This window comes from Musa acuminata, chromosome BXJ2-6, assembly GCF_036884655.1.
Source record: "Musa acuminata AAA Group cultivar baxijiao chromosome BXJ2-6, Cavendish_Baxijiao_AAA, whole genome shotgun sequence".
In the NCBI taxonomy this organism is placed as follows: Eukaryota; Viridiplantae; Streptophyta; class Magnoliopsida; order Zingiberales; family Musaceae; genus Musa; species Musa acuminata.
The window spans coordinates 12,019,375-12,034,816 of record NC_088343.1 but is presented as its reverse complement, the minus strand read 5'-3'; the positions used below and the strand labels follow the sequence as shown (position 1 = coordinate 12,034,816).

The 15,442-nt window shown below is 35.0% G+C and overlaps 2 protein-coding genes across 2 annotated transcripts; one reads left to right on the top strand and one right to left on the bottom strand.

Moving 5' to 3' along the window:
• Positions 1 to 99: 99 nt before the first annotated feature.
• Positions 100 to 1,148, bottom strand: LOC103974853 (uncharacterized). Its single transcript, XM_009389751.3, has 3 exons — positions 935 to 1,148; positions 520 to 846; positions 100 to 438 (listed from the first exon to the last, which is right to left on the bottom strand). Exons 1-3 carry the CDS (start codon positions 1,014 to 1,016, stop codon positions 320 to 322), a joined length of 528 nt encoding a protein of 175 aa, XP_009388026.2. The 5' UTR covers positions 1,017 to 1,148; the 3' UTR covers positions 100 to 319.
• A 6,748-nt stretch (positions 1,149 to 7,896) lies between these two features.
• LOC135614883 (cytosolic enolase 3-like) lies at positions 7,897 to 15,272 on the top strand. The gene is made up of 13 exons (XM_065112723.1): positions 7,897 to 8,145; positions 8,234 to 8,388; positions 9,521 to 9,695; positions 11,202 to 11,273; positions 11,356 to 11,472; positions 12,013 to 12,093; positions 12,489 to 12,565; positions 13,038 to 13,141; positions 13,529 to 13,627; positions 13,719 to 13,804; positions 13,873 to 13,959; positions 14,357 to 14,554; positions 15,034 to 15,272. Exons 1-13 carry the CDS (start codon positions 8,041 to 8,043, stop codon positions 15,100 to 15,102), a joined length of 1,425 nt encoding a protein of 474 aa, XP_064968795.1. The 5' UTR covers positions 7,897 to 8,040; the 3' UTR covers positions 15,103 to 15,272.
• The last annotated feature ends 170 nt before the right edge of the window (positions 15,273 to 15,442 follow it).

Genomic DNA, 15,442 nt, shown 5'->3' with positions numbered 1-15,442 from the left:
ATGTATAACGCATCAATTATCATGTCTATTATGACGATCTGCCAATAGAACAGTAATGGAACTCATTCACCGGTAGACAGGAAGAGATAAACAAACGTATTAGTAAGAAAAATGAAGTATGGTTTCATTTTATTTCATGTATGAAAGAAAGTACAGGAGGCTGCAAATCCTATATAATCATATCACTGAAAAATAGCAGATCCACACATTCCCACATGCCGCAACACTTTCTATCAACCGAGGATTCCCCTCCAACAGACTTTTACTTCTCATATCCACCAAGTAAAATGGGGAACCCCCAATAAAGGCCACTAAATACTCAGGGCGACACAGGAGGTGGGGCCACCGGGCCAGGTGCTGCTCCAGAGCTGAGAATCTGCGCCATGGAACGCCGAGGATTCACTCGCTGAGCCTCGCACAGATCCGGCAGGAAAACACCTGCAACGTTGTCAAAACATGAGGTATTGCCCAAGGAAATGATCGTTGACATGCCATCAGGGTCACGTAGACTTATCATACCTTCTCCGGCGGCGAGATTGAAGTAGAGGTCGACGATGTTGGGGCAGTTGCGATAGCACGGTTGAGAGCAGAGCTTCTGGGCGAAGTCGGACTCCATGAGGGAGTCGGAGGAGATGCCGACGGAGTCGCGGCTGACGCCGCAGGCCCGCACGCACTCGTCCGTCTCGATCCAGTCCGACACCCGCTCCACCACCGCCTCCGACGTCCTGCACTGGTACTCGGTGCGCCCACCCTCGTTCTGGGTGCTCTCCAGCAGGCACCGCTTGGACGTGGAGGAGATGGCGAAGGCGCACAGCTCCTGCGGCAGCTCCTCGCAGATCACTCCCGCTGAAAGGAACACCGACGTCGTCAACTCGTTCCTGATCGAAGGAAGCAGACATGCAAGAGACAAATAGAAGGAAGGGGAAGTCATTACCTAAAGCGGACGGGACGAGGAAGAGGCACTGCAAGAGAAGAAGCGCCAAGGCCATCATCGTGGAAGACGCTGGAGAAGACATGGAAGAGATGGGGTGGAATGGCCTTTATAAGAAAGAAACCTCGCCAAGATTAAAGCCCGGTATTGTAGGTAGGTCGGGTGGCCTAGAGAAGAGGATGGGTCGAGCAGAGCACGATGAGGAGCGCGAGAGAGAGAGGAGGCCGAGTCCTCTATATAAAGAGGAAAGAGAGAATAGTGGCATCGGGGCGACGACTGTGTTTCGACTCTCTTTTGGTGTATGACTTCCTTACCAAGCCTGCCTGCCCTTCTTCTTCCCTTTTTCCACGGCATAACGCGTCTCTTGTTGGCATTTGCAGAAGCCAAACAGGTAACGTGAAGGCATTGAAGCCTAACGCACATTACATTAGAGATTAGAGATCAAGAGAGTGTGAACTACGTTTATGGATTTCATTTTCTTCTACCGCCCTCATCTTTTCTTTGGTCTTGCTTTTTGTTTTCCTTTTTTTCACCTTTATTTTCTGATTTGACAAATATTATCGTGGTCTAATGTTCTAGAAATGTTGAATATATAACAAAGTCCAATATTTTGTATTCACTCTAGTTTCCATCAATGGAATCATTGATTTCAAAGCTTATTATTTTCATCTAGAAGTGACTTCACATGATATATATATATATATATATATATATATATATATATATATATATATATATATCAATTGATAGTGGACAGTAATAGCTCGACTCGATAGTAAAACATATGTAAGTATTGGAATGACTAAGAAGGTGATTCAGGTGCTCGCCTAATAATTTATTTATATAAAGACAGGAGATAGATAGAGTGCTCGACTTGATTCCTTCGATACTTACATTAGAATTGAGATAAAAAATTAAGCTTAATAGTAATAAATTGGTAAGTAACTACGTCTAAAGGAATATTCTAATATATGTATTTAGGTAGCTGTGACGTTGTTTGTGTTCATATTAATTATTTATCATTGTCACTTTATTTATGATTGAGAGGTGAGCTTTCTCATATTATCAGTATTAAAAAATATTCATATTAATTATTTGTGATAGGGAAACATGCGGTTATTCTATAGAAGTCATAAAAAGGTAACTTTCCAACTTCCTTTTAGTCTAAAGTCATTAAGACCAAAAGCATGTAAAAATATATAACATTAATTAATATGGTTGATGAAAAACATGGAGAGTTAACGTTAAAGTGAGACAATCATTAGGAATGTTCGCATATAATCCATAAAGAGTTTGTGATACCGATTTAACTCATCAGTCGGGAAGACCAATGTTTTGGCCTTCCTCAGTTTCCAAAGACGAGAAGAAGTCCTACGAAGGGAAGTTCAAAGAAAGTGGAGGAATGGAAACTAAAGCCTTAATTGGAGGAGAAGTCATAAGTCGTCGGAGTGGATGGCGGCTGACCGCGTTGCGTTCACGTTGAGATGTTGACCGCTGGGAAGCTTCGCAAGCTTGAAAGAGACGCCGATGGAGGAAGCTCTCCAATCTATCCGCGTTTGTTTGCGATCGTACCAACGCTTTCTAGTTTCCAAATTCCACGTTTACGGCTTGCGGATTCCACTCACACAAAGTTTCTTTCGTCTTCCTAAGTCAATCGTAGATTTTTTTTTTCTCTATAAAAAATAATTCAAATATTAGAAAAGTCAAACAACATATTAAATTAAATTAAATTTTTAATATAGAGATATAGTGAGATATCAATCTCACATTTGTAAGAATTAAAAGAGTCGAATGATATATATTATTGGGTTTGATCCAATTCTTGAAGTTTTTTTTTAATTAAATTGATATAGAGGCTTGATTTAGAAGGAAGTCATTCATAACCTTTTCATCCTTTCAAATAAGGAGAGCTTTATTTCTTTTGGAAGGACCTGTATATTCCTCCATATCACATCACGTATACGTATACGCAAAGCTACTCTTTGGAGAGTCCGTATCCACTCGTTAGTGTATGATCAAAGAGCGAGCCAAATGATATATATATATATATATATATATATTAAGTTTGATCAATAATTTAATAAGTTTAAACTTATAAATTAAATTAAAATCAAATTTGTCATGTAATTCAAACTCACGTTTATACTTTCAAAGAAATTATTCCTACCTTCTCACAATTTCATATCATTAGAATTATTTATACTTTATAGAAGAAGGAAAGAGTTGAATCTTCATCAAGCATTAAACTTGCCTTGTCAGTCCACATCTATATATTCTTTTCATAGGTCAAATCAAATTTCAATGTAAACTTAAAAATAAGACTATAAGATAATTATTAAAAAATAAAAAGATTATTCTTTGGATTGTACCTTTGATTTTGGATTAGATAGATAACATAATATAATTTCTTGATATATAAGATTTAACATGTGAGGTCTGTATACCATATTATTATCAGTCCAACATCTATTCATCCATTCTGTAAGCTCAATAATATTATATCACATGGTTCAGACAATTTATATCCGGTAAAACCTTCTACTTAGTGCTCAGAGTCTTTTATCAAAAACCTTTTGAGCTTTAATTTTATTAACTTAAACATCGAAGGTGTTTTATCGAACATATCCTGACTTAGATCGTCTGATGAATCCTTCTGTTCGTTGATGACATAGACCCGAACCAAGATTAGCTTCATGATCCAACACATCAAATAATACCTTGACGATATCCATTAGCTGTGGACTATTTAAATGATTGTATATGCAATCATTGTGATGTTCGCTAAACCTCTCAACTAACGCTAATCCAAACTATGGTCTTTTCCATAATCGATTTCATCAACATCCCTTAATATGTAACAGAACAAGTTAAATTTCTGAGTTATCATCGTCAGTACTCTTTACACTATTAAGATTTGATTCATGAACTAGGTCATATAAATAGGATCATAGTTCATGAAGCAAGATATATAAAGAGTGTGTGCATTTGAGAATATATTATAAGTGTTTTTGTCAATTCTTCTGTTTTACCATATATGCACTATTAAAATGATGGAAATGATTGGAATCTGACAATTCCATCCCGAGAATATAAAACCACACAATGAGCAATAAATCAAGGTTCCACTTTGACTCTATGATTCAGTGCGATTTTTGGTTTATGGATGTGATAATACTTTTCACTCGACTCTTTCTACTCACATAAAGATCTCAAAAATGTTGTTGGCTTAAGCAACCATATGATGTTTACACATGACTCCGAGAGAAGCGCAAATGGTGTCTTTCAAGTTAGACTAACATAGAATGCAACACCAATGTAGTTTAAAAGTAGTTTGTGTTACTAATTCATGAGTTATTCTAAATATATATCATCGGACTCTTCGAATTCTTAATCATATGAGGTTATTTTTTAGTTTTCTTTTAATCTTTTATCTCATGCATTGACTTCCACAAAACTACAAGATTTCAACACCAACGTAACTCAAAAGATCAAGTTGTTAAGGGTATACATCACACTCAATATGTTATTCGACTCTTTTAATTCTTCATTAATTCTTAGTCTCATGAGATTATTATTTAATATTTTTAATAAAAAAATATCATAAACGATTCATAGAACACAGCATTTTCCTGTTAAAACTTGCATTGAGATTCAACGAAAAAACAAGCAAGATATGGCTTCAAAGGTTGCACGTGTAATTTCCCGTTGCAAGGAACGTATGGACAGCTCGGGGAAGAAAGGAAGGAGAAGAATGCATGATGGAGTATGGAGAACAGTTTTCCTATGTATCAGATGGTGGTTCTTCGACATTTCCCCGTGGAGAAGAGGCGGCGAAGAAAAGCTCGCTCTCTCTTTTTCTCCTCTCCCTTTCTTATATTTCTTGTATGGAGGAGGATGAGCTTATCGTAAAGAGAGGCATATACTGATATTGCACAAGTAACATGAGAATTACGTACGCGATGAAAAATGATAAATGATACATCATGCGTGTCACGTTATTTGAGTTTGGAGTAGGAACGACCTACGATGAGAGAAGGAAGAATGACTGATCTCTTATAGCGTTGAGAGTCAAGGATGACATGGTTTATTATTATAACTTCATGTCGTGGCTTAGGAGTCACCGTGACTTGGTTCAATCCTAAGACTATAAAGTTATCCACATGGATTCTTGAGGTAAGGGGATCGGTGCTAGGTTAGGTTGGGGTGTCATCTACCAAGCTCTTATGCGTTAGATTCCTACACATAAGTCGAAATCAAGATAGGGATTCTCGACTCGATCGCTCTAAAACTTCAGTCAATGTGAGGTAAAATTTAGGATATTTTTAGTATCCCCGATCCCTTGACGTTAGTCAAGGGGTCGACTTTGTGCCTATTGCTAGGGTTTGATCATACATGATTCGTCATGTAATATCCTGAGTATTGTTGGTCCAATGGTGTCAACTTAGGATGGTAAAGACATAGATGCCCAAGTTGAGGGATAGATATTATACAAACATTGTTGGTCGACATAATCATGTCTCATCATTTAAGTATGTGTTAGATGTTGGTTGCTGGTAGTATCTTCATGTGTTTCTTTTAATCTTGTTCATCGTTTTAAGCAACCTGCGAGATACATTCAGATTCGAATTGTGCAACACTCACTATCACACCCTAGATTTATTGAAAATAAATTATTTATTGTAACATTTATAATTTATAAAAAACTTTTGTTGAATTTAAAATTCTTGTCTTTATAACACTAAATATTTTTAACTAATTTTTTAATAATTTATTAGTAAGGCCATAAGCAAGAAAAATTTCTTTTACCCAAACATTGGTTCTACTATAAATCAACATATTATTTTGAAACAAATATAAAAAATTTATTAGTAACTATGATGATAGGAACCTTTGAAGAAATATCATGAAAATAGTATTCAATATTCATAAAAATATATTAATAATTTAATATAAAATAATATCTTATCAGTTCAAAGTCTATGTATCAAATTAATAATAATAATTCTTGTGCACTAAATAAAATCATGCATCAATCTTATGCATCACATCTTGATAACATACATAACATTCAGACAATAATAGCATACATTATATACGTAATGGTGTGCTCTCTCAATAAGATGCCTTTCATATTCTTTCAATAACAAATGAAAAGAACCCATATCACTCTCACTCTCAATAATAGATTGACTTATATATCTTCTCAATCCTAATAGTCAATAAAGGCATATCCTCCCAATAGTCAGTAAAGAAATCACTTAAAAACTACAATTGATGACCCATTATTTCCCAAAAAGAATTAAGATATATAATTATATATTTATATTTATTCATATATATATATATATATATTCAAAGAAGTAATATGATAAAATATTATAAGAGATCATACTTGATTTATAACCTACTAGAATATATTCATTGATGGTTTTATATTATATATATGACCTACACGCAACTTGACGAGCCAAACTAAATTCAACTGGACCTAATTGAATTGATTTATACTCCTTATTAAAACTAGCCTAGAACTAACCTAAAATAATATGATTTGAATTTAGTTGATTATAATTGGGTCAAATGGACTTAAATTGATCAAATTGGTTAGGAATCACTTTGAATCAACTTGAACCAATTAAGCTGGTTTGGTTCAATCAACTAATAAGCTTGAATTAATAAGAGAAGAGGAATTTGGGCTAGGCTGCATAGTATTAACCCAAACTAGATTAATCCTACCGAGGCCCTGGATAAATTACATGTGTGGAACATGCTTATCCTACCGAGTAGATTAGCCTAAAGTGTAGTGGGCTAGCCGCATGGGTTGGGCTGAGTCTTACCTCTAGTTCATGGATGGATCACACATGAGTTAGATCGTATCTAACTATACGAGTTTAATTATACTTGACTACATGAGTTAAGTCGTGCCTTACCATATTGCCTAAACCATATTTGGTCATATGAGTTGAGTCAACTTGGTTTGACATATCAACTTGACTCATGTCACACCAATTTTGATCTTAATTTTTTTAAAATATTTTAATTTGTCACAAAATAACATTTAAACCTGAAAAAAATAGTAGAATAAGTATTTCATTGATCAAAATTTAGAAATTCACATAATTCTTTGACAAGTTAAATAAATTAGAACCACCATTTTGACATAGATTTATAAAATATAGATTCAAGCATAAAATAACATTATTCCTCATGCATCATCATCATTAAACAAAAAATTATTTTAATATTAAAAATTCAATGATCATTACTTATTAATTATATTTTTAAAATTAAAATATTATTATGTATCATGAAATTATAACAAATTTAATACCAAAAATCTCATAGCATAAATCAAAACTTCGGAAGAAAAAAGTATAAGATTGAGGATCCTCAATCCTTCGCTCGATTGGGAGAAGGAGCATGGAAGAAGATCAACTCTTCTCCAAAGCTAAGTAATAGTTTAATTTTTATATTTAATTTATATTTATTTTATTTTTACACATAAACATAGAATTATAATACTTATTTTTTATAGTTCACATATAAAAATAAAATTTAAACCAATTATTTTTAAAAAAATCACATGATTTATTAAGAAGTAAATCAATTAATAAATTAAAGATTATTTAATTATTTAATTGATTGACCAAATTTTTAACTTGATTTACTAATAAATAATGTTATAAATAATTTAATTAAAGCAAACCATTAATTTTGATAATTTGATTGATGGGAAAAATCTTTAAAATTATTATACTGATCGCTATAATGTCTCAACACAGACGTGATGTTGTATTATTTATGTGGCGTGAACATACTAACATCCGATCCGTTTCCGAACCCGTTGTCGGACGCATTTGGGTTGGATCGCATTTGTTCGTAAATTTTAACAAATTGAAGGGTATCATCGTCATTGAAGCGTTCTCTACCCTTTCTTCCGCTTCACCATCCGGCGCGGCAGCGGTGACGCGACCTCATCAAGCACCATCATCTAATCAGCCACCGTAACTCTGTCTCTCTCTCTCTCTGGAATTCTCGTTTCGTGGAGGCGAAGACGACGACGACGACGGAGGAGAAGAAAGGCGAAGCAAGAGAAGAAAGAAGGGGAGATGTCGGTGCAGGAGTATCTCGACAAGCACTTGCTCTCTCGGAAGATCGAGGACGCCGTCAATGCCGCCGTCAGGGCCAAGGCCTCCGACCCCGTCCTCTTCATCGTACCTATTCCCCTCACCACCTCCCCATCTCCTCTTCTTGGGTTTGTTTTGTCGTTTGATTTCATCGTCGCCTCTGTTCGTTCTGCAGTCCAATCACATGCGGAAGGCCGTCCCTCCCGTCATCACCAAGATCAAAGCGCGGCAGATCTTGGACAGCCGAGGGATCCCCACCGTGGAAGTCGACCTCTACACCAACAAGGGCATGTATCGCGCCTCGGTTCCCAGCGGTGCGTCCGCTGGAATGTACGTGAACCGTCTTCCTCCTCCTTTGTGATCCAATCATGCTCCCAAATCTTTTAACGCTCATTAGTTGCTTTCTTGGGTGATCGTCATCGTTCTTGTGAGGTTGTTGAATCGCATCGATTCAATCCATCTCTTGGGGCTTTCTGTGTGAACGATTTCTGGAACCTAGATGCATTTTAATCAACATATCTTTTGCATAAAAATAGTAATGCGGCAGTCGATTCTGATGCAGAAATTTCTATCAGAAGCAACCGAATGTGATTCTTGGCCCTTATCCAATCCGGTTAGAAGGTTTAGCCCGAAAAATGTTCACAATAGGCTTCCACAAATGTGATCATCATTGAATATGTGAGGATCGTAATGAAGGACTCAGAAGAACTGACCCTGAGAAATCATATACAAAATCACTTTTTTTTTTCTTTATATCCTAATTTTGGAGGATCCTGCTCTTCTCAAAGATTCAGTTAGCACCTTGCAGTTTGAATATTTTCTATTCTAGATATTCATTTCTTAGTACCAGAAATATGGTTCTTGCCATATGGGTTGTCTTACTACATATTTTCTGTACTCTACACATTTCATTTATTATGAAATGTATTTGAGGTTTTCCATCTTACCTTAAGAAAGACTAGCTTGTTAATTTTAATGTTCCCCATAAAACAAGGACCATGTCATTGGAAGTACTTTGTTAATTTAGCTTGTTACTTTATAAAGCACCGCTAAGATTAGCAACCACACAAAAACCCACTTATATCATGTCATTGGAAGTACTAGATATTAATGTTAGTACTGCACATTATACTGGAATGAAAGTTCAAAGAGTGCTTGGCTAGTGTCCTGTTAGCCGTTGTTGCATTCTCATGCAAACAAGGACCATGGCATCATCTGTACAGGTTGTCACAGTTTCATTTTGCATTTATCTGATGTTAGTAATTGACAAAATGTTTGTGCAATGAAACACACCTTGATATTTTCCCCTGCTTTCATATAATTCCTTCACATTAAGAAACTGTCAATTGTTTTGCTGTCAAAAGGAGTCATCACTCAATAAATTCGTTCATGCCTTATCTGAATCCTAGCACCTCAATTATAATATTTCATGTTGATCACTGTCTTTATTGTCTAAACTCAGGTACGAAGCTGTTGAATTACGTGATGGTGACAAAGGGAAGTATCTTGGTAAGGGTGTTTTAAAAGCTGTCAATATGATCAATGAGAAGATTTCTGAAGCCTTAATTGGCATGGACCCCCTACTCCAAGTCCAAATAGATCAGGCAATGATGGACTTGGACAAAACTGAGTATAAAGTAAGTCTTTTTTTGTTGATAACATAACTTTATTGCTTTGGCCATTCTTGCTTGCATGTCTCTAAAGTCTTCCATGCTGAAAATATCTCATGATTTCTAGGCTTATGTTACTTTGGCAGTTTAGTTACAAAGGAAAATCAGATTGTATTGTTTTAGCACTTGTTCTAACTCTCATGCATTCTTTATAGATTTATTTATTTTGTTGATGGTCCATGGAGATGTTTGCATTTTCTTATTGATGCTTACTGTCAATGTGATCACTTTCATCTCTTTATTATGCAGAATTCATTATCTTTACAAGACTTTACTTTATATCTCTGTTCCTTTTGCTAAGAACTTTTGATCATCTGGATGCAAGGGTGTTGGATTAAATTCTTCTGAGTGTCGAAAATATATTAGTGGTTGGTTAACCTGTTATTGTCCTTAAATTAAGCTCAATGCTTGAAGTATCAGACAATTTTATCCATTGTGTAGTTACTTGTTAAGTTATTTTCTTTAGTTTCAGTCCATGAAAGGCAAATTCAGATTTTTCTATTTAATGGAGACTGCAATTTTGTGTTAATGTTTCTGTTAACCATGAATAGCAAGATACAAATCAACAATTACTTGAAGAGTTTATGATACGATCGAAGTTTTTGCTAATGTCTTCAAACCTCGAGACTCCAAACCTTGTTGCTTTTTTTGAAGAAATAATTTATTTGTTTACCTTTCTAAATTGACTATTATCATTATTATTTATCAAAGACTTTTCTTATACCTTTGTAACTTGACTATTATCATTGTTATTTATCTCTTTGAAATTATTTTTGGCAAATGAAAGAAAAGAAATCACCAGCTAAAAGAATATCATACAGACAATTAAGTTTACACTTTGAAAAGGACATTCTTTTGTTTGTCAAGTACAGCATTGGATCAATTTTGCGTGATAAATGCATAAGAGAAAGTTTACACTTAAGAGATGAATGGACTGAGTAGACGAAAGGAAAAGAATGGTTATGATGAAAGCAAAATAATTAAGATTGCATGCTGAAAATTGGTAGTCTTGTAGAGTCCTCTTGCTTATCATCAATTTTTCTTTATTAATTTGGAGATATTCCTAATTCTGTTGCTTTTTATTTATATGATGTTTTCTTCTTTTGTTGCTAGATTAACATTTAACCTTTATTTATTTATATATTGTATGTATATTTTGATTTTCATCCAATGCCTTTGTTTTTTGTATTAAGCCACTTGATTTCTTTCTTTTGCCAGTGGATAACTGTTCTTACTTGCAGAATTTATTTGTTAGCTACTACATGTTTATCCTTAACTCATATATTTTTCATGTTTCTTAGGGAATAAATGGCATTAAGCATTTAACATGGTAACAGATGATCCCTTGATCTGTCTGGATATCATATTTGAGGGATTGGATTTTGTATCTTGTTTCATTATTAATAATCTCGTCTGTATTTACAGAATGCTTATGATAAAAGCAGGATATTATTAGTAGGCTACATTTTGCAGGCTGAGCTTGGAGCGAATGCAATGTTAGCTGTGTCAATTGCTGCCTGTAAAGCTGGTGCTGCTGAAAAAGAGGCACAATATAATTTTGACTTGGCTGTTGGATTTTCTGTTTCATTTATCTACACCTTTGTTCAATTTCTTCTTGTATGTTCAGGTTCCATTGTATAAGCATATTGCTGATCTTTCTGGTAAAAGCAATCCAGTTCTTCCTGTTCCAGCCATCACAGTCATAAGTGGTGGAAAACATGCTGAGAACAATCTGGCTGTTCAGGTATTGCCTGTATTAGTCATGATTTTTGAGACCAATTCTCTTTTGCTAGATAATTGATATGTATGGATGAGAGGCTATTAACATCTTAACATAGTTGGACCAATCAAAAGAGTGATGCATCAAGTTATTCAATTAGCCATGTTTAATTCAGCCCACATTTGTTTAAATTCAGTGTGTTTTTATGCAAATTCAGTGTGCTTTCTGTTTAATTGCATTTCTGCTAAATTCAGTATGTTTAAATTCAGTGGCATTTTCTGTTTCCTTTACTACTGTTAAGATGTATGTCAGTAGCACTAGCACTGTTGAATGATTCACATATGAAACAGTTCTGTGCTTGCTAGAAATTCTTTTTTCATATCACTCCATGTGTTCAGACTAAGATTTATCAACTTTCATTTCAAAATACTTGCTTGGCATTTTTATTTTTAAATTTCCCTCTTTCTGATGTTGAAAACTTTATCAACTCATGGCATAATTTTTTTTCTGATTAATTTATTTGGTGAGAAGTTAAAAACTGACTGTCAATTACTACACTTTCAGGAAATTATGATTCTTCCAGTTGGTGCAAATAGCTTTCAGGAAGCAATGCAGATGGGTTCTGAAACATATCATCACTTAAAGGTACTCAAAATCAACTTCTTAGTGTTATGTTATTCTTTTGCAATATTTGATTCTTCTGAAAATAACAACTTGCTCATATAACCTCTTGAAGGTAGAGTTTCAGTGATAGATTTTCTACTGCATCTGACTATTGTTTCTTGGTTTTAGGTGTTTCAAGCATCACATGCAATATGTTTTATCTAAATAGTTGATATTGTTAATTTGAGGTTTTTTTTAACCTTTTGTTTCATTTTCTTACAATACACTACAGCAATGCAGTTCTAGAATTTTTCTTTAATTCCTCACTCATTGTACCATTTCAAAGGATTCTTCTACTTGATTATTCTGGTTTTCACTATATATTTTCCAGCCTCAACTAATCTGGCTGCTCTTCACATTGTTTGGCTGAACTCCAGGCTATTATTATGGAGAAATATGGTTCAGTTGGGTATAATGTTGGTGATGATGGTGGATTTGCTCCAAATATCTCAAGGCAAGTTATACCATTCTCTTATGACATTAAATATGAAACTAACTAGAATACAATCCCTACCAGTAAAGCTATTTGCTCCATTGGTTGCAAGGCTTTCTTTTAGTTTCCAAAAATAAAAATCTAGTGCATGGTGGTTTTTCTGAAGATCTTTTTTGGCTCAAGGATAGTTGTTTCACAGCACAAGGATGTACCAATACCTTTTTGGCATGGTAGAAGACTGTGCTCTGCCAGATGGCATGCCCCTATGTTAATCAACATAGACCAAAAATTAGTCTAGACATAATTGAATGCCTTAGGCACGGGCTGGCATAGTACATTTGATTGCATTTCTGCCACAATACATCTTGACTCATGCCATCACATTCTGATTGGCACAATTGTCCTTAAGTAGACCTGAATATTCTACTTGCTATGTAAATTTGTTCTCTCTTAGAACTTATTTGGACCAGCTAATTGTTTTTTTGGGCATCAGCATCACGGAGTGCTTGGATCTTGTTAAGGAGGCAATTGACAGAGCAGGATATAATGGAAGAATTAAGATGGCAATAGATGTTGGTGCTACTGATTTTTGCATCGGTAAATGCAATGCAAGAAACTTAGTTCCATTTTATCTATTTAAATTTCAAATATGGCATGTTAATTTTGCTCAGTGTTTCCTGTTATCGGAAATAACGGCATCATGAAACATGATGTCAATGTGCCTAAATTTAAATTTCAGATATCGATGTGCATAAATGATTTATTTAATTGATTTATTCTGCAATGAAACATGTTAGATTTCAAAATGCAAAATATATCAGGAAAAAAATTTAGTGTGGAGAAATAATAAATGAGCAGTTGCTCCTTAACCATTCATTTGAATTATCCGAACTATGTGTAGTTTGTGATTGGTTGCTATTATAATGTGACACCAGGTGCATTATGATGTCAGTAGACAACTAAAAATATTTTTGCTCTTATCAGGAAAGAAGTATGATTTAGACTTCAAAACACCAGGGAAATCAGGACAAGATTTCAAAACAGGGGAAGATATGCTCGAGTTGTATACTAAGCTGTGTACAGGTAAGTCATCTGCCGTGTTGATTATTTTTAGGTCACTATTGAAATTATGGAAAGCAACATTGATCTAATTGACAAATTACATTTCTACTAGAATATCCAATTGTTTCTATTGAGCAGCCCTTTGACAAGGAGGACTGGGAACACACAAAGTTGTTCTCTGCCTTGGGGTTATGCCAGGTGCATTCCTTGTTCCGAGTACTTCTGGGCTAAAGATAAAGAACAGCTCTTGATAGAACATTTTGCAGGTAGTTGGAGATGACTTATTGATGTCAAATCCTAAACGCATTGAGCGGGCAGTAAATGAGTATACTTGCAATGCGCTTCTTCTCAAGGTAACCTGCTGATCTGAGCACGCACATGGCTTTAGCAATGTCTATGATAGAAGTATAATAACTGTCTTGGATAGTTTACTTTCTTTAAATGTAGTTCAAAAATGGTTTGCGTAAAAGTTGGTGGCGTTAACAAACCCTACATTGATTTTTGTCATGGCTGTTCAAAAATATAAGCCTTAGATCAGGAAAATTAGCAATACCAATATTTTAGAATTGAATTCACTCGACAAATTGATTAGGACCTAATATGGTTAATTTCAAACAATTGCATTAATCGAATCAGAAAAAGAAATTGAATCAAAACTAGGATGTACCTTGACTGATGTAATTGATTGTTTGTTGAATTCTTAATCTCATAAGCTTGATATGATTATTCTGGATCTGGATTATGATACAGGTAAATCAGGTTGGTACTGTCACGGAGGCTATAGAAGTTGTTAAGCAAGCAAAGGATGCTCAATGGGGAGTCATCATTTCTCATAGATCTGGAGAGACCGAAGAGACATTCATTGCTGATTTAGCAGTTGGGCTTGCCACTGGTCAAGTAAAAGCTGGTGCACCTTGTCGGGGTGAGCGGCTTGCAAAATACAATCAGGTTGGTCCGTTCCTAATAAATAAGAAGATCATATTAACGTGGCTCATTTCAACCATTAAGATGTTGACTATGAACACTAGGATTGGGTCACTTTAATTAAACTACCAATGGGCATATATTGCTTTGTGCCTTTTTGGGCAAAGCAAATAGTTGTTGCCATAATGAGGAGTTTGCATGTTTTCTAGGATAGATACCAACCAACCACATGCTGAGCCTTTGTTAAAGAAAGATTTTTTGCTTTAAAATGGGTCTCGTGCTATTATGCATCTTATCATTTATGTTTTTCATAATCCCATTCATTTACTAATGTGTCTATTCTTTTCTAAGATTTCATCGAATCAAGGATTGTTTCTGTTGAATTGGAAGTGGATTATCAAGCTACTATGTTGACTTCTTTTTTGTTTGAAAATTACGCCAGATAGCGGCGTTCTAATATTTATTTAGTGTGTATGCTGACATTTTCTTTTTCAACACTGCAGCTACTTAGAATTGAGGAAGAACTTGGAAACCAGGCCATCTATGCCGGAGAAAATTGGAAATGCCCGTGATTGCAGGCAGGTTGTCTTTTCCACAATCTCGCCTTGGATAATCTCCTGTGCAAATTTTGCTGCTCAAATCATGTTGTTTAAATAGATTATGACGTATTTATTGGTTAAAAAATACCTGGCTGTGTTTTTCGAGTTTGGCTAGTGAGGAAAGATGCACAGATTTCGAATGATGATTGGTTAACATAGCTTGACGAGGTGCGCTTTGTCGACTAACTTGTGGCTGTTAAAACTGAACTTGAGAAAACATTGCTTGGTTGGAGGTATTTTTCTCAAGGTTGGTTGATATCCTCTTGTTTAAAATTCTTGATGTAAATTAAAAAGCATATCAAGATTTCGCTGT